We start from the raw sequence: 22,955 nt of genomic DNA, 5'->3' as shown, positions 1-22,955 counted from the left end.
ATAAATAAACACAGATGAATAATTTACGGATCAAGGTTCAACAGCGCCCGTCTCAGAGCGCACAAGGAGCACACCTCGCGGCATGCATGTTGGGTCGTTCAACAGCGCCCGTCTCAGAGCGCATAAGGAGCACACCCCGCGGCATGCATGTTGGGTCGTGCAACAGCGCCCGTCTCAGAGCGCATAAGGTGCACACCTCGCGGCATGCATGTTGGGTCGTTCAACAGCGCCCGTCTCAGAGCGCATAAGGAGCACACCTCGCGGCATGCATATTATGTAGGATGACAGAGGATTGATAGGAATAGTGAATAGACCCGGCCACCGTGAAAACTGTGAGCTGCGCGCCGCTCTCCTTTCCTCCACTCGCCACTTCGGTTTCACTCACACCACCACCACTTAAACACAGTCTTCTAAATAGAAGAGTTCGCTATTGACCGAAGACGGCGAGATGGCAGCAGTACAGCACAGACACAGTTGTTAGAAAAGTTAGACGTGAGCGGCAGTAGAGCGCCGCCGTCCACGTTTGAGAGCGAAGTGAACTCGTCGGCGACTAACAGTGAAGTGAGACCGAGCAGAGCCCGGTATCGGTTCAAATACGTGGCCAAAATGTCACTCGATACAGGGGTCGTGACGCAGAGCACAAAAAAGGCGGCCGGCACGCCGCGTCCCCTCACACACCCTTCCAGTTCCCAGGCCCAGGGCCCCGCCGGCCCCATTCGGAACAGGTGACAGGTCAGCCGGGTCGCAGGGTCACAGGGGGACGCCGTTCGCGGCGTCGATACGGCCCATTGCTTCTGTCTCAGAAAAAAGCTATGCGCGGCGACAGGTGGCCGCTGGGCGGGCGGCGGCCCGGCTCGGCGGCGGGACCGGCGAGGCGGGGTGACGGGCGGCGCGGCGGCGGCTCGTCTCGGCATCAGCGGCGCGACATTTGCCTAGTTTGTCGGCAACAGTTCCAGTTAGCTGATAGCTTCCGGGAGTCGAACATCTATTTTTTTTTGTGACGGTTTGACGGAATTGCTCACGATGTAAAATAAATAAATAAATAAATCATCATTCTGCATGGTCAGCTGTACGGTAAGGCTAGGATTTCTTGTCAGTAGCTGCTCAGCTAAAAAATAAACTGGTCTTGATAAACATTTTCGCTGAAGTTTCATTTGAATGTAAGGGCCTTTATTTCAGGACCACTAACGAACCGAATACGGCTCACAATATGTTCTATCAGGCCGGTGGAACAGCGAACTGAGTCCTACTAAGCCGGCAGTCGCTGAAGTTATCGTCATTCGTCAGCGCTACAACTTCCGCTGCCGGCCAATTTTCAGCGACAGTATAAGCCCTGATGTCGAGCGGCGAGACCGTATACCGAGGTGTAATAGTCCGTACCGCCGCGCCTCTGTCTCGGTCGTCGCCCCGGCACTGAAGACAGCCACTAACCGCCCGCCGCGGGACCGGGGCGGCGCCGGTTCGTGTCGCCTACTGTGCGACCGGCCAGTCACTGCGGGTGTATGCAGCAGCCCCTCGGCTGTGACCGTGCTGTGTCGCTGCCAGTCGACTGCCAGTCATCGCACTGTGACTGCTGACTGCATGCAGACGCCGCAGGTGGTCGGACCACCGCACGGCACGGCGCTACAGGCAGCGCGATTATATCCACCCCTTGGTGCCGGGTGATGCAAGAGGTTCTTTTTATATTGGAGCTGGTCGTTTTGCCATGAAAGTTGTACGTGATTGCACGATTATAACAACAAGCAAGTTGCCAATTCATGGTAGTAAATGCATAGATAGATTCTTGGATATTTAAATTAAATTAAATGAGAGAGATATTTGACACAAACGGTGAGCAATAGATTCCAAATCCATAAGCCACTTATTCGAAGCCACTTTGACGATCATGTTTCCTTACATAGGAGTAAGTCTCGAATGTAAGAGTGAACTGAGGAAATGTGAACGCTTTCATGCTCGCAACGGTTTCACATTCGCAATGAGCGTAACCTATTTAGGTGCGCCGTTATACATAAATGCGAAACCTTAATCGTTTACCTAGTCAAAAGTCATATGAGCTGCGTTTAGTCGATTCTAACCGTTGCCGTGTTCCTTTCTACATATATTCAACTGCCATGATCATTTCAGTTCATGCCTAGGCATTTTTGTTTCATTTATCTGTCTGCGGGCTGCAGCATAGCGTAGCATAACGTAACGTTACCGACTCTCTTTGCAATAAGAAAGTCTCAACAAAAAAAAAAGACTTTCGAGAATAGAAGAAGAGAAGCCGACCTCAACCACGTTAGGTAATTATGCTACGTGCCGTAATGAATACGGCGGCGATTAAATGCCGGCGGCGACTAGGAATCAAGCTATGCTCGGTGCCAGGATGATATGCTAATTAATTCTACTCCTGCAATGTGCAGTACTAAGGAAGTTATTACCGTAAGAGAAGCGGTGAATTATAATAACAACGACCATGTCATGAGTTGACCCAAACTAGGATCCTGCAAGGTGGGCGACAGACATACAACGGTGAACGGGATAAATCGTACGGGTCTGCGAGGCTGAAAGTTTCATGGCTGGCGGAAGATGTCATGTGTAGGCGTCAAAAATCAATAGTAAAATGCATCACTGTCCTTTCGAAGTCTCGCGAGACAGCAAGCTGACGTGGACCCACAAACAAATGCACGTTCCGGTCTCATGCATGTTGCATGCAGCCCGGGTAATTTACGGACGTGGTGTGCAGCGGGCCATCGGGGCGCGAGACGGGGCCTCAACTGCCGGTCATGCAGAGGTCGGGTGTGCACACTGGACATGACGAACGGAGGGAGGAGCGCAGCACGATCCACCCCACCGTGCTGCCCTCCTGCCCTCCATTGTACCGACTGTCGTGTTCTCAAACATATATCGTATGAAGTCGGTAGGTATATGTTTGTGAGCCACCCAGCGGGTCGACGAGGACGTGGTGACACAACCCCTCTCCACTCACCTCCATATCATTATCCATACAATATACATAGGAACGGCGCAGTATCGAACATTAAGGTCGACAATGGCTGAATATCTTACAGCATGCGATGTCCCAGCGTCCGACGGTTTCTTCTCGTGACAATGAGGGTTATGAAGCTATAAAGCATGTAAAAACGGTTTTCTCTATCTTTGTGTGCATTATGCTTGCTCTGATTATGCATCGATAGGTATATCTTCTAAAAACGAGACTGTTGTCCTTTGTCGACCTGATGCCGTATTGCCCTGCCCTGAGCTTCATTGCTTCCCCTGAGAACCCAATGCTCCCCTTCTCCACATTAATCGACCCCTTCCCCACGTCCCGTTACACTCTCTGCTCTCCCCCCCCCCCCCACCCCCCACTGACCTCCTGCGCAGCTGTTTGCTGGAGCCGCAGCGGGTCATGTTGGCCGGATGGTGCGCGTGCCGCAGTTCGAGACCGCACGCTGAGGGCGCCTTGAAGCGCCGGCCGGTCCGGCCCGTCGTGTCCAGCTCCAACAGCACGCAGTATTCGAGCCGCCGGCCCCGCGCCCGAGGCATCTGAAAGGGTGGAGACGCGGGATAGAGACGGTGCTGGGATGGTCTGAGTTTCGGTGGAGACTGATGATGACAGTCTAGAAAGATGCCGGAATGCCATCGCATGCAATGGTAAGTTGTGATTACGATTCATTAGTTCTGATTATGTCATTACCTGGCAATGCCGTTGAAATATCCTGTATCCATGTATTCGTATTTCGTCTAGGTACTCCAAGCAGGCGAACGAATTGTCAAAATGCTGTAGAGAATAATACCCTATCGACCAATTCCGAAATCGTAACACATCTGAGACTCTGACGGCTCCCGTTCAATTGGAGCCATTTACGTCGGAGTGGCTCGTTTGATGGAATGTACCGTTACTTTACGACCCCTATGTTCTCCGGCTCTGATTCTCTAAGACCGGTGAAAAGCCTCATTCTGGCTCTAACTGTGAGGCCAGTGAGAATCCTCACTCACACGCAGGGCCAGCTGAGAGCAGTTGAGGCCGAGCCGAGCCCTCCGGCGCGGTCCTGCGGCCCGCACCCGCGGCCGGCCCGGCAGGGAGGCCACGCGCAGTCGACCGCGCCTCCAAGTGGCCTGGAACTCGACGGTGGTGGCGCCGCCTGGTGCCGTCAGGTTGAACTGGTACCTGACGTTACCGACCGTCAGGCGGCTGCTGTTGAGGTCGCTCCGGATCAGCACGTCGCTGCTGATGTTGACCTCCTGTCGGCGGGGAGAGAGGGGAGCGTTAGACAGTGGATCAGCCTGTTGGCAGTGGTGCAACTGTGACTAGGGGTAGGTCTTCGGACAGATAATCACCTTTGATCGGACTGAGATCGGAGCTCCGGTCTCTATCTCCTCTGAGGTGGGACGGAATTTAGCAGACACATGGGCAGAGTCGGACAGGACAGTCTGACTCAGGACGATCTGATGCAGTCTGACAGTCTGCCTCCGAAGGTCCCTCACCAGGACCTTCAGATCAAATCCATACAGCATGCTCTATTCAGACCAGCAAAGCAGTGGACTCGTCAGCGCTGAACGGTTCGCCCCTGCACTCGCCTGAATTCGGACCGATTCGTCCGAGACCCCGGGACTGTTGTAGGTGCGGTTCACTTGCAGCGAGAGCGGGCCGCCGCACGGCACCACGAAGTAGTGTAGTCGCTCGTACTTGGCCGGTACGCGCAGCTCCAGAATTCTGAACGGTCGCCACGGGGACAGGCGCAGCTTGGTCACACGGTTTTGCCGGATCCGCATTGAGGTGCGCTCCGAGCGGTCCTGGTACCTGGAGATCAGACGAAAAACGGTAAGAGGTTGAGGTCAGGTCAGGGTCAGGGTCAGGGCTCAGGCAAGTCAGGTCAGGCGAAGAGCACGGGCCGAGGTAAGGTCAGATCAGGGCAGGATGGGGCTAAATTACGGCTCCAGGCAGGTTATAGGGTCGAGTCAGACTTCTGTCATGTCAGTTCGGTGTCAGGTTTGCTCGTCAGTTTCCGGTCAGGCTAGGTCTGAGTTGGGTTAGGTGGTTAAGCTGGCTTGACAGACCGGTTGGAATGAATCAACCAGCGGAAAAGAATGCAGCACACGACACGGCGTCTCTGTGCAATACCTCCCTCCACCGACCCACCATAAGAGAGCCGTTCGCTCCCGGCCGGCCTCACCTGAACTCAGCCGTGCCGTACTGGAAGCTGACGCTCCGGTTGGCGTACTGTCCGAACACGGTCACAAAGTACTTCCGGCCGGGCAGCAGGTCGTACAGCGTGTACACGGTCGTCTTTCCCACGCAGCCGACCGTGATGCTGTCGTTGGGCTCGGGTCCCTGGCGGCGCGGCGGTGACGCCCCCTGCTGCCGTCTCCGGCGAGCCGCTCCGCTCTCCGGCGGCTGCAGGCCGAACTTGGCGCTCAGACCACCGCACACAGAACTGGAGGGGAAGGGAACGAGTTATACCCGGCCGGCAGCCAAATGAGCACAAACCAGAAATAAGTCGAAGGAGCATGATGGACACTGCTAGTAGACAATAACTTTTCCTAATAAACGGATCAACGTTACGACGTTGGGACACAACCAAATAAAACGGCCGTTTCCCATAAAACAGACATTATCAACTGGTAATTCAATGTTATTTATCTATAGGTATATGTAACTGGAGTGCAACAATCGGATGCAGGCTGCCTCCTTTCATTACAGTCGGCTTCTCGTCTTATCCACCGGTCTGCTCGCACTGCGGTCGCACCTGAAGTGCTGCGTCGGTGATGTGATGAGACAGTAGCTGAGCGCCTGGCCTCCGTGTGAGCCGGGCGACCAGCTGATCTCCGCGCGACTCTTGCTGCGACTGCGCACCTGTACCTTGGTACGCAGGCTGCCTGCACAAAGCAGACGGTACGGCGCACGTCAGAAGGATATAAGGTCTCGTTACAGAAAACAAACCGTCTTGGGGCGTGTGTTTTAGTACGTTTATCATGGGACTGACACGCTGAGCTTGACGAATGTCTGCGATTTAAAAGTCCCGTCTGTATAAACGTTTCCATCCACAGACACACAAACCTCCCCAAACATACACAAGCACACCGAACTCGGTAAACATTGGCGTTACAAGCGTCCCTCTGACGTTTGCCCCATTGTTCCGGTGGTTATGACAATTCATGGTTTCCCCGGTTGCTAACGACTATATGGTTGTCCCGTTGGTTATGATTTTATATTATTGTCCCGGTGGTTACCGAGCCCGGCCAGGTCCTCATCCGTTGCCAGAAAGTGGACGTAGGTGTCAGCGCTGGACGAGATGTTGACGTCGTAGTCGCCCGTCAGGCCGCGCCGCGCCGAGTAGATGACCTGGTCCGGGCCGTTGATTGTCCGCAGCACTTCCCGCTTACCGCCCTCTGTCGGAAAGGGATGGGGAGGGAGAGACGTCGCAGTTAGCGATAGGGGTATGTGACTTTGGTTATGGTCGGCATATGGACGTTGAAGAGTAGGCATATGAGGGGTGATCATAGAATGACGATCATTTTACTCTTTCCTGTTGTAGTTTATTTACGTGTTTTTAGCTCAATTACATTGCTGTCCATTGTTATGGCAAATGACATAAATTGATATGAATGAAATGTTTTGCATAACTTTCCAGTGGCGGCGGAACACCTTCAATAATGGGGGGGGGAGCACTGCCGACTTTTGATCCCATTCTTTCCATGCAACACCCATAGGGCTAATGGTAAAATGCCAAAATCAAAGGGAGGCACGGTGCCCCGGTGCCTCTCCCTCCCCGTTCCGCCGCCTATGTAACTTTCCTCGGGCCATGACTATTGCCACTTGTTGAAATATTACCCGCCATACGTTAACACCCGTTGATAGATGGCCATTGATCGCACGTCATGCATCAAGTTCATTATCCGGTGGCTGACCCCTCTCCATCACCCGCTGAGTTTATCTATCCCGCTGCTTCTCCAGTTGCCAACTGCACCCGCCGCCAATATAACAAACGGCCTCGTTAGTCTGTGTGCCGACACCGGCGGTCCGGCGGTAACCTCCGCCTCCCCCGCCCGAGCTGATTGTGGGCGGCGCCGTGGTCGAGTCCGCCCACCGCCGCTTCTGACGGGTTGTGCCGCCCTCTGCCCTCTCCCTTCCCATATGTCCACCCCCATCACGACTTTCTCGCCCCGTGATGCTCTCTGGGTGTGCATTCGTGAGACTGTCCGAGCTCAATGCACCCGTCAAGTTCTGACAAATACGCGTCCCGCCCTATGCAAAGGCACGTGATCGGCTGAGCCCGGGCGGTCCGAGACAGGAAAATGAAGCGACGGGGATGCATCTTGCAAATCGCTTCCCTTCCCCCAGTGCAGGATGACATCAGCAACGACCAACTGGAAGGCCATACCAATGTCCAATACCATTCAAGAAGATAATGTAGATGAACAAACGCAGAATAACGATTTCGGCCAGGCGCAACACTATTTATGAACGTTTCCATTATTCAGCGAATAGCGAAGTGTAGTCATTGCTGCCGGTAACTCGAGTAAAGGCCACTCAGGTAGCGAAAACACCTCTCGCTTTGTCCAAACTTTATGGGGTTGATTCATGGCTCACCTCTGATTTTATCCGGCTGAAATGTGATCTGCCCTCTCAGAGAGGCGGAGCACGGCGTCACCACTAGCGAAATGGCCACTCCGTCCCGACTCTGACGATACAAAAACCTATAACGTGCAAAAACAAAACGTCATTCAGTGTTCATTCAAATGCACCGAAGGGCATGATGGACGAGATGTCACCGTTCAAATAAACGAGATATAAATCTCAGCCTCCGTGTTGCGTATGACATACCTATTACCTAACATCAATAAACATTGATTGCTTCTTCACTAAGTTATTTTATTTCAGACGCCTCAATTAGCCCGCCCCTTATCCACCTGTGCCTGTGACGTTCGTACCGTCACATTGTATAACTCCCGACGTGTTCGCTCTCATCTCGCATCCTTTCACTATCCCAGCCCCGTCCATCTTCCCCACAACGCTATCCCATGGTGATCCACACGTCCCTATAGCAACTCTAACGTCCCTACCGTTCCGGGGCGACCCCATCCCCACAGTCCTGCGGAGCCCACTGCAGCTTACCTCTTGTATGTGCCGGCCGGGAGGAAGGCGGACACTTGTTTGTTGATGGGCAGCACGTGCTTCGGCTGCAGCTTCTTCTGACTAGCTGAGGCGGCTCGTAAGAGTCTCTCCTGTCCTGCAGTGGGCTCGCCGAAACTGACCTCCAGGTCACCTGGGTCATCGCTCTCGACCTCTAGGTTGCCCTGGCTGAGGTCGGTGTTGGAGGCCGGTGCTGACGGATATATCGCCAGCGATAGAAGCAGCGCCACAGTGACCTGTGAACAGACGGGAGAGCATCGGATAAGCACGGTGTAACAGGGTATATCCATGGTCACATGCACTTATGATAATTGAGCTATTTTTTCGCCTTTTAAAAGCAAGCAAACGTCAAACATGCGTAAATAATTCTATTTTAGCTTATGCATGCATAAACTAAACCATAACGTTTAAAAAAGGCATTGCAGATTTGTTTGCATAGTTGCACGCAGGACCTGGATTTCCGATTCACAATTCACAGGGGATTCTGGGCCTTTTTATCTCTGACATTCGTCTATATATCCTCGTATCTCATATAGGATCGACCTAGTTCAGACAAAAGACCAGGCTTCTGTTACCGCCTCTGCAGAGGGTGTGAGAGCGAAGTTAGTGTCCTCGGTGAATGGGCGATCACGGGTGTCTGGGGATGGAGGTGCGCTGGGCGACCCAGCTGATTTGTTACGGATGCGTTATGCAGTTGTGTTGTGGAGCATGGAGACGGTAAAGCGTACCGTATACCGGCGCAGGATTTGCGTCTTCGTCAGGGTCCTTGGAGCAAGGCAGGAAGGTCACATGTATAGCACATGTGGCCTTCCACCCCACATCCCACACGCACCCTCGTTGATCAATTTGATCGAGTCTCACGACCCCCGACACCGGCCCTGATTCTAAAAGTGATTTTGATTCAAAATCGCTTCCCTTGCCTGACCACTAAGGATTCATGAGTCCCGAGTCCAAACTCTCTTCGGCCGCATCCCATGCGTAGTGCGTCTGAAACCGACAGTTCCCGTCCCTGGAGACCGGGCAGACCTCACACCTTGGTGTGATGTGTGTGGGTGTTCCGGTTGCGTGGGCGGCGGTGGCGGACGGCACCCCTGGGCTCTTCATGTCTGACATCGGAGCCACCTCCGCTCGAGCTCGCATCTCACCGATCTACGGACATTCGCCGGGGCTAACAGAACCGGCTTATCATGATCAACATAGTGGCGGAGTTTTCATGTCTGCTCAGATCGGCACCCTTACATTTATTCACTAACTCTTAACCGTGTGCGATGTTCGGACTAAACGCTGAAATTGTTTGCCGACATGCCTCAGTGAACACGCTGGGTGGTCCCGACAGGCACGGAGCCGGAACATTCCGCCGAATTTTCCCGAAGTCTGTCATCCTTCAAATCTACATCAATTAGTCATAATTAATTGAGCAATTAATGGATTTAAATAAACACGAGCGTCTGAGCAGAATCGTCTGTAACCCGTTGGTGTTTTTCTTGGATCACTGGGTGAAGTATCGCGCGCCGCAGCTTTTGAAGTCGACTGAAATTATTGTGCATGCTTGTCGCGCAGGCCACTTGTAATGGAGTCACTAATCGTAAGAGCATGCATATTTTGTACCCGTCGACGGCTTAATTACGCTGAGTTAAATGTGATAAGTAGGTACCGAAGCCCGGTAAAACTTCACATCTTTTCATCTTTAGCTTGCAATAATGACTTGCCATAAAAGATGCAGATAATCAAGCAAAATTAGCTAACATGTGCCAGTACCGTCGAATGATGGTCGAATGCATCCAACATGAAGACGGTAAGCAGACATCGAAACGTCTAAACTACTCTAAACCTACTGACACAGCTCTGTCGACTGTGCTCGTGCGATGCGGCATCATGGAGCTGTGCCGTCCTTCCGGTATGCCGTCCATACATACCCGGTCCGATCTCTGCACCCGCGAGCTGTTGTGTCACCCCATTCCGGTCCAGAGACCAGCGGCCGGCTCCCGTCACCCCCATTCCTGCTCAGAGACCAGCCGGTGGCCCTCGATTGCCAGTTGGCATGCCAAACTGAAGGTCGAGCTCTCCTCTCCCCTCCCCTCCTCTCCCACCGGACAGAGGGTCAGGACACGCTGGCGAAAACCTGCTGTCCCATTCCGCCATCGCTCAGTGGGGAACTGTGCCGTCGTGTGCCGTATCTCGCTGCAGCTGTGACGAGTGGCTGACAGTCGTCCTGGCCTCCGCCCAACTCGGTGGCACGTTCACTGCAACGCTCCCGTCACCGCCGCCGCCGCCCGGGCTGCCGCGGCAGAGCCGCGCGGCCTGCAGTGGAGCGCTGCTGTGTAAACACGGGTCTCACCTGCCGCGGCATTCTGCCGTGGCCCGGGGAACGGGGTCAGAGGTCGGCAGACCAGCTCAGGCGGCCCGTGAACTGGGCCAATTTGTCGGACGTCCGCGGCCGCGCCCCGGCCGCCAAATCGCACCCCGCCCGGCCGGTCGCCCCGCGCCGAGATGACGTGCATGAATTGGGCGCAGTGTTATGCAATATGCAATACGCATGGCTTAGATCACATGAGTAAGATAGCATATGCGTATCTTAAAATGATTTTTGTATTACTGCTACCGAATAGTGACGATGAAATCGAAGTAACGTTTCTTTTCAAATTAATTGTATTCCCTATGCTTAATGCACCATTTATAATCTGCTATCTTTAACATAACATATCATTAATTGCTGTTAGGAAAATTGTAATTGACCTGTGTAATTGATAGAATTATACGTTCACAAAATTATAAAATATCTTTATTGAATCCCACAGCAATACCTATATAAGCTAATATCGCCGCGTCACTTACTAATTCGGCGTAGCCGACATTGGCCATCAGCCAGAGTCCAGGCCAGAAGACGGTGGCGTCAGGTGGACCGTTTAGTTTGTTTATCTGGCTTTAATTGGCACTCAGCGAGGCCCCGGTTCCCCGCGACACAAGCCAAAGTGTGACTAATGGTTTCGGTGACGCAACAGCTTTTTGGGGAGCGGCGTGTTAAGTTGCAAATAGGTCATTGTACTCATTGGGACAAAATACAATGAATAATATTAGATAATACCACTGGCGGTCGCAGCCGCTAGCAAAAGGGGGGGCCAAAGTCACACTCGCGGGACATAACATTTATCCGTCGCCGGGAGGGGGGGGGGGGGGTGATCGGCTAATTTTTTACGTCCACGAGGCGCCGCACAGTTGGCATTACTTATGCTTCATCCATCTCATTCTTGCGTGAAATCTTTGAGCTCAATTTAAGGCAAAATCACCAGTTCCATTTACCGTCTCACGGTGTGCCCACCGGTCGGGCCGCTGCACCATGACGACGGATCGGTGTAGCATAGGTATACTGGAAGGTCAGGCATGCGGATTCATGACCTTACCACTATAAAACAATTCGGAAAAGTACAGATAGGTAGGTACCTCTTGCTAAAAAGTACAGATACCTCTTGCTTTGAACAAGCATGTGAAACCCAGAGAGCATTTTTAGACTATGACATTTACCCATATAGGTACCTAGTTGTGTGGCGGCGGGAGAGAGTAGGTACACCGACCTCTGGAGACCCCCACCCCACAGGTTCCGAGCTTTCAGAATTGGCAGCTGAGGGCCGCGCGCGACTTCTGCGGGGCTTCGCAACGGCTCTATTGGGGCTCACTCAACCTGCCTAGTCCTACTGCTAAAAAGACTGGCCCTGAGCCCTAAGGACTTCATCAGTCTCTGCCAGCCCCAGGACCCACACCGGCTCATGGGGACCCGACGTCGAAATATGAGGGAATCACCGCGGGACCATCAGGACGTAAAGCAATTTAAATTGCTTTACGTCCTGATGGTCCAATCTCGTCCTGATGGTCGAGATTGCTTAAATAAGCAATCTCGATCAGGACCAACGTAAGGCTGTGCCGGAGACTGCGTGAGCCCTCTGATCTTCGAAAACCCACCCATGTATGTTTTCATGTAGAGGCCAGTTTAGGGCCCTCAGAAGATGGGCCCTCTTCAGAGGCCAATGCAGACCCTTAGAGGCCGGCATCGGGTCTTCAGCAGCCAGTGCGGGGCCCTTATTGGCACCTAAAGGTTCATCTTGGGACACCAGAGACAGAAATAAGGCCACCAGAGACCGGTGTGAGACCCTCAGACGCCGGTTGGGACCCCTGAGGCCGGTTAGGGGCCCTCATAGGCCAGATGTGGGGCCTCAGAGGTTGATGTAGGCTCTTTAGCGGTCAACGTGGGCGCTTGACCGCCACTGAAGTTCCCTCAAAGGTCAGTGTAGGACGCTCAAAGACCGGCGTGGGAGCTATATTAATAGCTTGGCGTGGTTTTTTTTTTAGCCTCGTGACGATCGAATAATTGCCAGGGCCCCATACACCTATACGGGGGCCCATTGGTTGTTTGAGGGGGGGGGGGGTCAAATGATATGATGGCCCCCTTTATTGACCTTTGGGGGCATGGCCCTGATGCCCCCCCCCCCGGCCCCCCGCGACCGCCACTGTGTACACATTACACACATGCCTCTGAGATTACATACTAGCTCATGCAAACTCTATGCAGGCAGGCCCCGAAGGTCCCACGCAAATCCTTAAGAAACCAATCCGGCATACGGCATCACCACCGGGTTTCTGAGGTGCACAGCACCAACCCTTGAGGTCTTACTTTAGTGTCTTGGAGCCAATCTCCTTTAGCAGGGCCCACCCGCCACTGCCGAAGAGGGTCTCATGCCAGCCATTGCTGAATGCTGGGCCTACGAGAGCCTTAAGTAAACCCACGCTGATATTCCATATAAGATCCGGCCATACTCGTGAACCGGTGCCAGCGACGCTGACCGCCAAATTGACAGAATGCGAAACTGAGCCCACTCATGAGTGAAATTTACGTCCTTTGATGACGCAAGAAAGAAAATGAAACATACGAAAAGCTTTTCTAGGACTTTTGTTCGATCTGAAAGGTGGGGCCAAGAGATAGTATGGCCCCACCTTTCAGCACCAAAGGGGGGGCCATGGCCCCCGTGGCCCCCCCCTGCGACCGCCAGTGGATAATACTCATGTCAAAAAGCAGGATATTATTATTAGTAATCGTACTACACCCAGCCTGTGGGTACTTTATGATGGCAATCTTACCATGCCATGAAAGCACGTAAGCTACAACTCCCATGTTCGGTAACAGCACCCGCTATTAGCGTCTTGCCCTCGCTTGAAGCCCATGGGAGTGGCGTATATGCCGACAGCCGCATCGCTTATTTAGTCTCGGATTAGCATGGGATGGTATATAATCTGCCATAATCTGCCCGTCTAAACCGCCCTGACGACGTTCCGATTTCTCGGGTATACTGCCGCCTGCTTGTGTATTCCGGGCTTTATCCCCTCCCCTCCCTCCATCTCTCGACCCCAGCGCGTGCGTCTCTCGTCCTGCCAAGCGGCGCGGTGCGAGCTGCTGGCAGTGCTCAGTGCTCAGTGTTCACATGCCGGTGTGGGCGCCGGCCGACTCTGGAGCTGGGCGTCGGCCCGTCTGCAGCACTATAAAGCGCCATCAGAGCAGCCGCCTCGCGGATCGGGGTGCCGCCCAGGGCACCACCGGCGATTGATAACGCCCGATCGAGCCGCGGCCGAGGCCGGAGAGCGCACCATGGAGCCAGCTGGGAGGGAGCATTGGCACCGGCGTGCTCGAGCAGAAAACAGCCAGTCTTTCTGCAGTTATTTAATCCGAATGCCTTACAAATTGTTGTTAACCAATGAGGCATGTCCAGGCTGCTATTCAAGTGTTACTGTTGGGGTTATGATTTAACAGGGCACATATCTTAAAAGGCTTTTACATATTTAGGATAACATATTTATCCGAATTGCTATTGATGCCCGTCTCTCTTGGGACCGGCATCAATAGCAATTCGGCAGTCGGCACACTGCACGTTTGTTTGTATTTTAAGTTGACTGAAGCTGACAGTTTCGAGTATCTCGACCTGGAAGGTGTCCCAGTCCCAGGACTAGTTGACCGATCGGTCCGCACATGACGACAGTCGGCGACAGAACATTGACGCAGTGGCTTGGTGATCGGCTGACCCAGCGGGCGGGACAGGGGGCGTCTGTGGCCCCCCTGCGTCGGGGACAGGCCGCCAGGTATAGGTCATGGGACAGACTACGAGACTCAGACGGGGAGGATAGGGGCGCCAATGCGTCAGACGCGTCGGCACTTTCTAAGCAGGAGAGACATTGCTGGCATAGAATGACAGATGTGCAGCAAAGGCGTAGCACATTCTCGGGCAACCGTAGGGGCATTTTATCACTGCGACAACTGACAGGCATTCTGGGACCGTGACAGTGCTATTCTGCGACCGCGGCGGGCCGGGCTGCGGTGTGGGCCACCGCTCAGACTAGGGTGCCGGCCACGGGATGAGACGGGCCAACCCACCGGCAAAGGATGGGGATAGGAGAAGGAAAGGAGAAGACCTACAGGCTCGCTGTAGGTCTTGAATGACGTTAGTGTTAATGGTAAGCAGCTCGGGGGGCAATTCATGCATCCCAATAGTCGCACAATGCACGCATGTCCCGTAGGAAACCGTACAGAAAGAGAGTCGGTCCATGCATAATCAGTGACTAATATACAGTTTTCCGTGACCATTTCATATTTAGGCTAAAATATGCAGCCACCTGCAGCTTTTACTGCACTTTTAACATCTCGCACTGCCCTCGGTAGACTGTTCAGCGTTCGCGTTTGGTCTCGTACCGAATGCATTCCAAGTTACGTTATTTGGGCTTCAAAGAAACCTCGCCATTTTAGAACATGAATTATGGAGGTGGACTCACAAAGACTCGGCGCTGTACGTTTGGCAGCTGCCTAATTGACTGTTGCCGGAAGGTAATGGTTCGGGGAGGGCACAGTGCCGCCGCCGTGCCTTCAATTATCGCCGCCCGTCCAATACGGGTATTCGCCGGGAAGATTAATGTAAATTGTCTGTGGAAATCATCACGCCTCGCCCCCAGAGACGTTTAAATCACAATTAATCATCGGCGTCCAGTGCACGCTGTGGCTTAATCAACAATTGCGAAATGCCGCCGAGGTCGGGTATTGTCTAAACACAACGGTCTATGTATAGTGATCGGCTAAATTTCGAGACGAATCTGGTTAAGTGACGCTACATCCGCGTGGTAAGGTTGATTCATGCAGACAAAGAACAGCTTCGATATTGTGCACCGTTACATAACGTTCGCGAGCCATGCCAACTTGCAGCTTACCATCCACCCCTCTTGCGAAATTGGCAAATGTCAAGAAGTGCTAAGTCCTGACTCAAACAACCTATCACTTTTCAGTGGAAAATTTGCAAGGTTGCGGAGGTCAATTAATTTGAAACGCTGTTCACTGTTTATTTCTTAGACCATAGGCGGCGGAACGGGGAGGGTACCGGGGCACCGTGCCCCCCCCCTTTGATTTTGGCATTTTAACATTAGCCCTATGGGCGTTGCATGGAAAGAATGGGACCAAAAGTCGTCAGTGCCCCCCCCCCCCCTTGATTGAAGGTGTTCCGCCGCTACTGTCTTATAGACGGTGTGAAATACCATTGCGCATGAGTTTAAGCATCAGCAAACTTTTTTTTTCTCAAACATATCTAAACACATCAAGTTACCTATATCTCGTGTGCGTTTTGGTTGGAAAGCGGCTTTTCTTCTTCCAAAACGACGTGAAAAGGTGACGCAACTTATAATCCCAATGACGTCCATCCCCGATTCATCCAATCGAAACCGCTCAGCAGTCAGCCAAGGAGAAACTGCGAACGAAACACTCCAGATAAGCAGTGGGTCACGCTGGCGGCGCTTTTCTCACGAATGACGATCACCAATCGCCAGCTCACGGTACTCCTCTGTCCGAGGTACGCATCACCCCACTGCCGAGGGTATGATTTATATGAAAGACATGCTTTCTCCTTTTCTCACGGTACTCCTCTGTCCGAGGTACGCATCACCCCACTGCACTGCCGAGGGTGTTATTTATATGAAAGCCATGTGCTTTCTCCTTTCCTTTGTACCGTGAACGGCGGTGGCTCGGGTTTTAATGCTGTACGTATGTTTTACGAGCTTGTCATAGAGCTTGCTTTCTGCCTCCGCAGACAGATAGAGAAAGATCCTTCTTCTATAGGTATTTGTAAGAGATTTGAACTCACACCTGTTAAGTGTTTGGTAACACATTGACACGTATACCAGCATTATCAAGAATGGGGCTGTGCCTCGAGTCAGTTCTACCTATTTGTAGTCACCGTGTCCGTGGTTCCACCGGGCAAAGAAACAAATCGTGTTGCCTTAGTGATGACATCAACCATTAACGGTTTATATGGAGGCCGTTTAATTTAACAATTTCTAGGTACTTGTGTCATTTTAACTCCCGGTTTAACAAGTTAATTTGGGTACGTGTCTCTTTGGTCACTTGTTTTCGGCCAGGAATGTCCATATGTTAGGTGTTTCCTTTACTTTTTACCGCCACTTGGATAGGTATTGGCCCAGAACACGTGAACGTCTATTCAAAAACGTCTACTCGAGAAACGTCTATCCGTCTATCTGTGGAGACACAAAGTATGTCGTTGATTAACGTTTCAGTGAATGCCATTATTGTTTCGTTGGGATTTTCCGTTTTCGATCAGCGAGAGAGAATAAAGGTATATAGGTACTGCCTTTCGTTAAACGATAAAATAGCCTCGAGGAAGTAAAGCTTCAGCTAATACTAAAAACAAACGGCTACAAATGAGCCATTCTGTATTATCAGTGTGGTTCAAATCAGTGATAAGAGCAATAATCACCGACAGCAGGAAAACCTGATATTTTGTGTCGTGTATCGCCAGCTTTAAACGGTTCCGTTGCCCTGACTATCGACTCGCAATATGCTCCAATTGCGTCAGGGCCAATTGTTAGCATGAATACGGGCTCGTGGCGGCACATCGGCCCCTCGAAGTGCTCCTGCTGCGTCGACACCCCACCGTGAGGTTCCCAGTCACTGCTGAGCGAGGGCAGTCATGTTCCCAATGGGAGCCCGCTGTCGGTCGGCAGGCAGCCGGGAGCGGCTGCATATTCAACAGACCAGTGCCGACACAGAGCGCTCCCCGGGCCAGTAATGGAGCTGTAGGCCCACCATCAACTCACTGACGAGCACTCGTCCGCTCCGGAATCCATTATGCTAAAACACTGTGTTTCTTTGAGAAGGAGATGATTCTAGCAGAGCATGTGGCCAGGCTTTGGTGTACGTGTATATTGTATATAGGATTGGTATAGGACTATTCGACGTTTGTTATAAATCGAAAACATTAAAACGCTCAATCATTATCGGTCAAATGTGACCAGCCTTATGATGCAACGACCAAACATTGCTCAAATCGAAAAGAATAATTTACTGTTGAGATCCCCCCTAGCCTGTTTAACTTTTTCAATAAAAACGCTATAGAAATAGGTATAAAAAGGTTAGTCGATAAACAACTTATTTATTATAGAATGCAGATACCTCCAGTCGTACCGGCCCCAAAATATTTGTTTGTTTGTTTTGTTGGGTTAGGCCCTTTCGGTCGACAAGACCATTGCAGAGCCGGAAAGATGATAGGAATTAGGGGGAGACATTGGTCTGGGCAGGCACCCTAGTGAGTCGCCGGGGCTGAGCCCGTCCAGAGGACAGGCCACCCAGCCCCAAGGCACTCACTGCACCCGGCTACGGGGTGCGCTCCCTCGGGAGCAGCGGTGCCGCTCCAAGGGAGCAGCCCGCATGAGATAAAGTTGCCTGCCCAGCCCGGAGGGAGGTTGTGGTGTGGAGGAGAAGGATTTCAGTATCCTGAGGATAGAAGCATGGATAGGTGCCCCAAAATAAAGCGTACCAAGTCTTTGAAGTTTCAAAGCAATGAGGAAGCATGTCCGTTTAAAGATTTCTGAATCTGGGAGCCCCTTGTTGCTTGACACTCGTACGGTGTTTTCCACTATGTAATGTGTGTGCCGCCATTTTACCTAGCGTGTTTTACCTACAAATGACAAGCAATCCCTCCGCCTGGACACCTCAGAACGGGCTAACAACCACTCAAACACGACACGGGAATATATCAGCATTCCTCGCCGGATTATAGCGCGCACCTCACTGCGGAGTGCGGAGTGCGTTAGCTCGGGAAGCCGCACCGCAGCATCCAATTTGAAACGTTCGCACGCAACGTCAGCTTCTCTTATTGGGGCCCAGGCATGTACCGTTAGTCCGTTAGATATATAAATGATTGTCCATCTTACAAAACAGCATCTTGCTTATTAACTGAAAATTAATTTCCCCTTAAACTTTTGTGTTAAACCTAAATACTTCATCGAATTGCAGATTTTCGACTTTTTGAGGAATGATTAAAAGATGTTCAATTAACAACGCCTTGATGGACAAATCATTTTTATCTGTCCTTTGGAAAAAAACGCATTAACCGACCAAACGTCACCGTATAATTAAATCCCCACACGTAAGTCTCTATTATCCCGCACTGTAAACAGTGTTTACAATTGCTTCACGTGCAAAGAGAGAAAATTATCAGATGTCGTTTAACTGATTTGCTAAATGTCTATTAAATGTCTATTTGTTATAGTGACGATTAACAAACTGTTAAACGTCTAGTAGACATGTCTGCCATTTTACCGTCTCGTTATTTTCACCAGTAGGTATGCGCAGGGAAACGCAATGAAACATCATTTTCCTTTTCTTTTTATTTCTATTTTGGACTTCATCTTCAATGTACCTGTCAATTTCAGACCGATCACATTGTTTGGACCGTTTTTCAAAGCTTCATCTGTCTCTGCTTCTCGTTGTCTCTGGCTTGCTAAAATATGTCGTATTTTTACATAAAATTTATTTTTTTACCTTTAAGCTCCCGAAAGATATAGGCGGTACGGGATAAAATTATTAAACCGCTCGTAGGTAGAAAAACCTTTTAAACGTCTCGCCTATCGGCTCGACGTTTAAAAGATTTGTTCTACCTACTCGCGGTTTAATATATATTTGATTGCTGATCCGTATATTTTGGATTTCAATCGTGTTATGACGTTATACTGATGTGGCAAATCTGCACGAAAAGGCGCAACATGTGGTGCGTACAATGACGTTAGTCGATTTACTACTAAAAGCTTAATTAGTTGAATCTTGATGTGCTTTCAGATGCGAACGCTCGGGAAGTGAATGATGACCTTCGCCTCGAAAAGTTAGGAGCAGATGAGCTCAACTCAGGTCAGGCCGTAAGACCTCGTATTGCATGTCATTTGAAACAGCAATTAACGAACATTTTCGTTTTCGTACAACGAGCATTAGTGCATTTCTAACTCTATGACTCATATTGATCGAGAGCTAATGACGAAAACGAACGAAAACGAAACGTCATCTATGACTTAAAAGTTACCTAAATCTGCAATAACAAGCACCATTTCAAATTAAGGCATCATACGAGTTATCCAAGAAGGAATAACGTTCTTATAAAAGATATCGCATGAATGGGCAAAAAAGATGAACGTCTAAAAAGTGAAAATTACCAGCGTTCTTTATAGTTATAGCACCAGAGAGTTTAACTTTATGTCGGTCACGAATAATGCTCACCGGAAACGTCCTCATGTTTCTGCTAGTCTCCACTTCTTGCACTTCACCAACCACCTCTTCCCCTGCTCCTCCCTCACTCCTCCCTCACCACCACCATGACCCGCCCCGGTGGGTTCCCTCTCTGTACCACATATCGCGGCACCTCACCACACGGCGCCTTGGGTCGGACTGGCCGGTCGGCCGGCCGGACTCCGCGGCCCTGCCAGGTGCGGGGTCGGTCCGCCGGGCCGGCTGCTAGACCCAGCTGACGGGGGAGGTGTGAGGCTCCCTACACGACCGGCCGGCACCGCCTCCGGCCGGGTCAGAGGTCACGTTTGATGGTGTGGGAGGGGTCACAACTAATGGAATTATTGTTCGTGTGAAGATTCACGACAAGTTACTTAGCTTCAGGGCTGCGGAGTCGATGGATTTTCGGCGACTCCGACTCCGACTCCGACTCCGGCTTTCAAAAACCAGCTCCGACTCCGACTCCGACTCCGGGCAGAATTGTCGACTCCGACCGACTCCAACTCCCGACTCCGACTCCGCAGACCTAGCAGGGCTGCGGAGTCGACAGATTTTCGGTGACTCCGACTCCGACTCCGGCTCGGGTTTCTAAAATCGACTCCGACTCCGACTCCGACTCCGGTCACAACTGTCGACTCCGACCGACTCCGACTCCGACTCCGACTCCGACTCCGCAGCCCTGCTTAGCTTAGCCTGCTGAATTATCCCTCAGGCTATAGAGACAGACGGTTCAGGGCTGCAGGCATTCACGGTAAGTCAGTTCGACTGAATAACGATTTAGGTACTCCGCCATCGTTAGCGGACATTTCTACAGACTGCTGAGGAGTTATCACCAGTCCGCTCAGTTATATTCCGAGTCCCGAATTATTCCACCTGTAGGACGGCGGCCAGTGACGTCACCCGCGACACCTGGACGCCGCCGACCGGCGGTGTTTTTGGCAGTTCGGCTGAAGGTCACCGGAAGCACCCGCCGCGCTGAGTGCTTCATCGAAAATATTGGGACGCCGGACAGCGCTTGTCAGTTACTCGAGTTTGTTATGGGGAATACATACTGTCCGTTGACACCAGTCTCGCTATCTCGCGCACCTTTGGCAGGCACCGTTGCCACATGCTGTGTTCGGCCAGGTTTACCTTACAGATGTTTATGGCATCAGCAGGGGATTCGGGGCTGCCGAACGCCCGAGAAGCGCCCTCCTAGGCCGCTCTGCGTCGGGTGGATAACCTGGCTGGGTCGTTGAGCAATTATATACCTATAGCTTAGCTACCATCGTGAACACACTCCACGAAACAACTTCTGCAGGTGTTGTGAAACTTTCAGATCCCGGTCATTCAAGGCCAGGTCACCAGGTCACGTCAGGTGACCTAACATCCACAAGAATTAAAATGCTCGCCACAGCTACACCAACGGGACGGAGTGATCGGGTTGAAGCTTAAAGCGAGAAAAAAATGTGTGAAAAAGTGCATAACACGTCCATTTCGGACTAACGGCTCCTTACTGTCCACCACACAGCCATGCAACAGTCTAGGCTCTAAGCTTGTAAACCATGCATACCAATTTCAATAAGGCCATTAACCCGCGCCCGGCTGGGGGTCCTGGATTTCCACGCCCTGCTGGGGGGGGGGGGGGTGTTTGAACACCCCCCCCCCTTGTAACTCAGCTCCTGGGCCACGTAGCGATACGCGGAAGGCGGCGTTCGAAAGAGCGTCAAAAATAATGACGAAATCACTTCAGTCAATTTTTTGGTCAGGTCAAAGGTCAGGTCACCAGAGGTCATTGAAGGCAAAATTTCGCCGATTTCCAGGTCGAATGTCGACAATTTCCAAGAAGCCAACGCATAACTCGGGAACCAATAGAGCTACAGCGCCGCGGAAAAGCGCATTCGATAGCCCTATTAACGCCCTTTCTGAGCAATTCCCTCAGATTTGACCTAACGTCAACGGTTTTGCCTGCAGGGGGCAAAAACTGCAAAAATAGCCGATTTTTTCGGAAACAGTTTTTCTACAATAACTTTTGACCCAAGCCCTGTACGAGCTTACTTTTACCGGCATCGTGTTCCTCTCGTCAAGACGCATCGAATGAACTATAACTTGACCTTGAAAGGTCAACTTGAAAATTTGACCTCAGGTCAAGGTCATGACCTGACCGGAAAGGGTCATGTTGCATATCAGTCGATCCGTATCGTCGAGCTGAACACATCTAAGGCGTTTTCATCGCTCTAGCATGCCTCTATCAAAAGTTATTTGCGAAAAACTGTTAGATACCATTCGTGACCTAAGATGACCTCAGGGCATAAACAAGGGTCACGGACACCATTTTCATGTTCAGTGTGTCTAAACCACTTGTAATTCGGTGTTTGGGAGTGTTTATAATGTCTTTCGTCCAAAAGAGGCGCATTTCAATTTTCTCCCATTGACTTATAATGGGGAGGTCGCAAAATTGACCTGACCTTAGGTCATCGATATCAAAATTCTGAGATATACGTTTTGTACATGCTATTGCTCTTAGCAATCGCTGAAAGTTTCAAAGCGATCGGTCACTCGGTGTGGCTATGACAGACATTGAAACTTTTTATGAGGTGAGGTCACTTCAAGTGACCTGGTGACCTGACCTTGAATGACCTTGGTCTGAAAATTTTACAACATGTGTAGAATTGATGTATGATAAGGTGTGCCAAAAACGGCGGCGCTCCGCGCCGCCGTTTTTGAGATATTCGCGAAAAACCACAAGGGGGGGGGGTGTTCAAACACCCCCCCCCCCCCCAGCAGGGCGCGGGTTAAGGTCAATCAGCCCATTAGTCCGTAAACCTATAGCCAGTTGTATGTACTGTCCCCGGGATTCCGGGTGGACGGTGGTCGACTCGTTGCTGAAGTCCAGTCTCATCTCAGCTCAGCTCCGACTGCCATCTACGCTAAATATGGAACCTTCTTTATCTTTTTAGAACTACACATAGGTTACGCTAAAAGGAAAGGTATGCGTGTTGTAGCCCCATTGTGGTGTAACTTGCCCCATCGACCAATCACAATGCAATAACTAGAGACAAAAACCACATTGGAGCGCAGATTAATACTAGTACCAAGCGTTTCGCGATGTTGCTAGCATCCTAGGTCGACTGAACAGTGAGCCCGGCCTTCACCTTCTGTTTAGTGACATCTGCTGGAGCCCGCGGGACACGTTGCAAAAAAAAAACGAAAAAAAAACGATAGGACTGAAGGGTATACTGCTGAACGGCGAAATTCTTTATCGCACGT

At 51.4% G+C, this 22,955-nt stretch overlaps 1 protein-coding gene across 1 annotated transcript in view; it reads right to left on the bottom strand.

Annotated features, from left to right (window-relative positions):
• Nucleotides 1-19,960, bottom strand: part of LOC122380556 (protein NDNF-like) — a 30,401-nt gene extending 10,441 nt beyond the window's left edge. The window contains exons 1-9 of the mRNA XM_043363808.1: nt 19,701-19,960; nt 8,099-8,352; nt 7,574-7,680; nt 6,214-6,372; nt 5,730-5,859; nt 5,157-5,417; nt 4,561-4,783; nt 3,979-4,224; nt 3,353-3,525 (exon numbers count right to left, since the gene is read on the bottom strand). Of these exons, the coding sequence (XP_043219743.1) occupies nt 3,353-3,525; nt 3,979-4,224; nt 4,561-4,783; nt 5,157-5,417; nt 5,730-5,859; nt 6,214-6,372; nt 7,574-7,680; nt 8,099-8,352; nt 19,701-19,715 (1,568 nt within the window). The 5' untranslated portion in view covers nt 19,716-19,960. The remainder of the gene's footprint in view (nt 1-3,352; nt 3,526-3,978; nt 4,225-4,560; nt 4,784-5,156; nt 5,418-5,729; nt 5,860-6,213; nt 6,373-7,573; nt 7,681-8,098; nt 8,353-19,700) is intronic.
• Nucleotides 19,961-22,955: the final 2,995 nt, after the last annotated feature.

This window comes from Amphibalanus amphitrite, unplaced genomic scaffold (genome assembly GCF_019059575.1).
Source record: "Amphibalanus amphitrite isolate SeventyFive unplaced genomic scaffold, NRLGWU_Aamphi_draft 000100F_arrow, whole genome shotgun sequence".
In the NCBI taxonomy this organism is placed as follows: Eukaryota; Metazoa; Arthropoda; class Thecostraca; order Balanomorpha; family Balanidae; genus Amphibalanus; species Amphibalanus amphitrite.
This window is presented reverse-complemented; position numbering and strand designations above follow the sequence as displayed.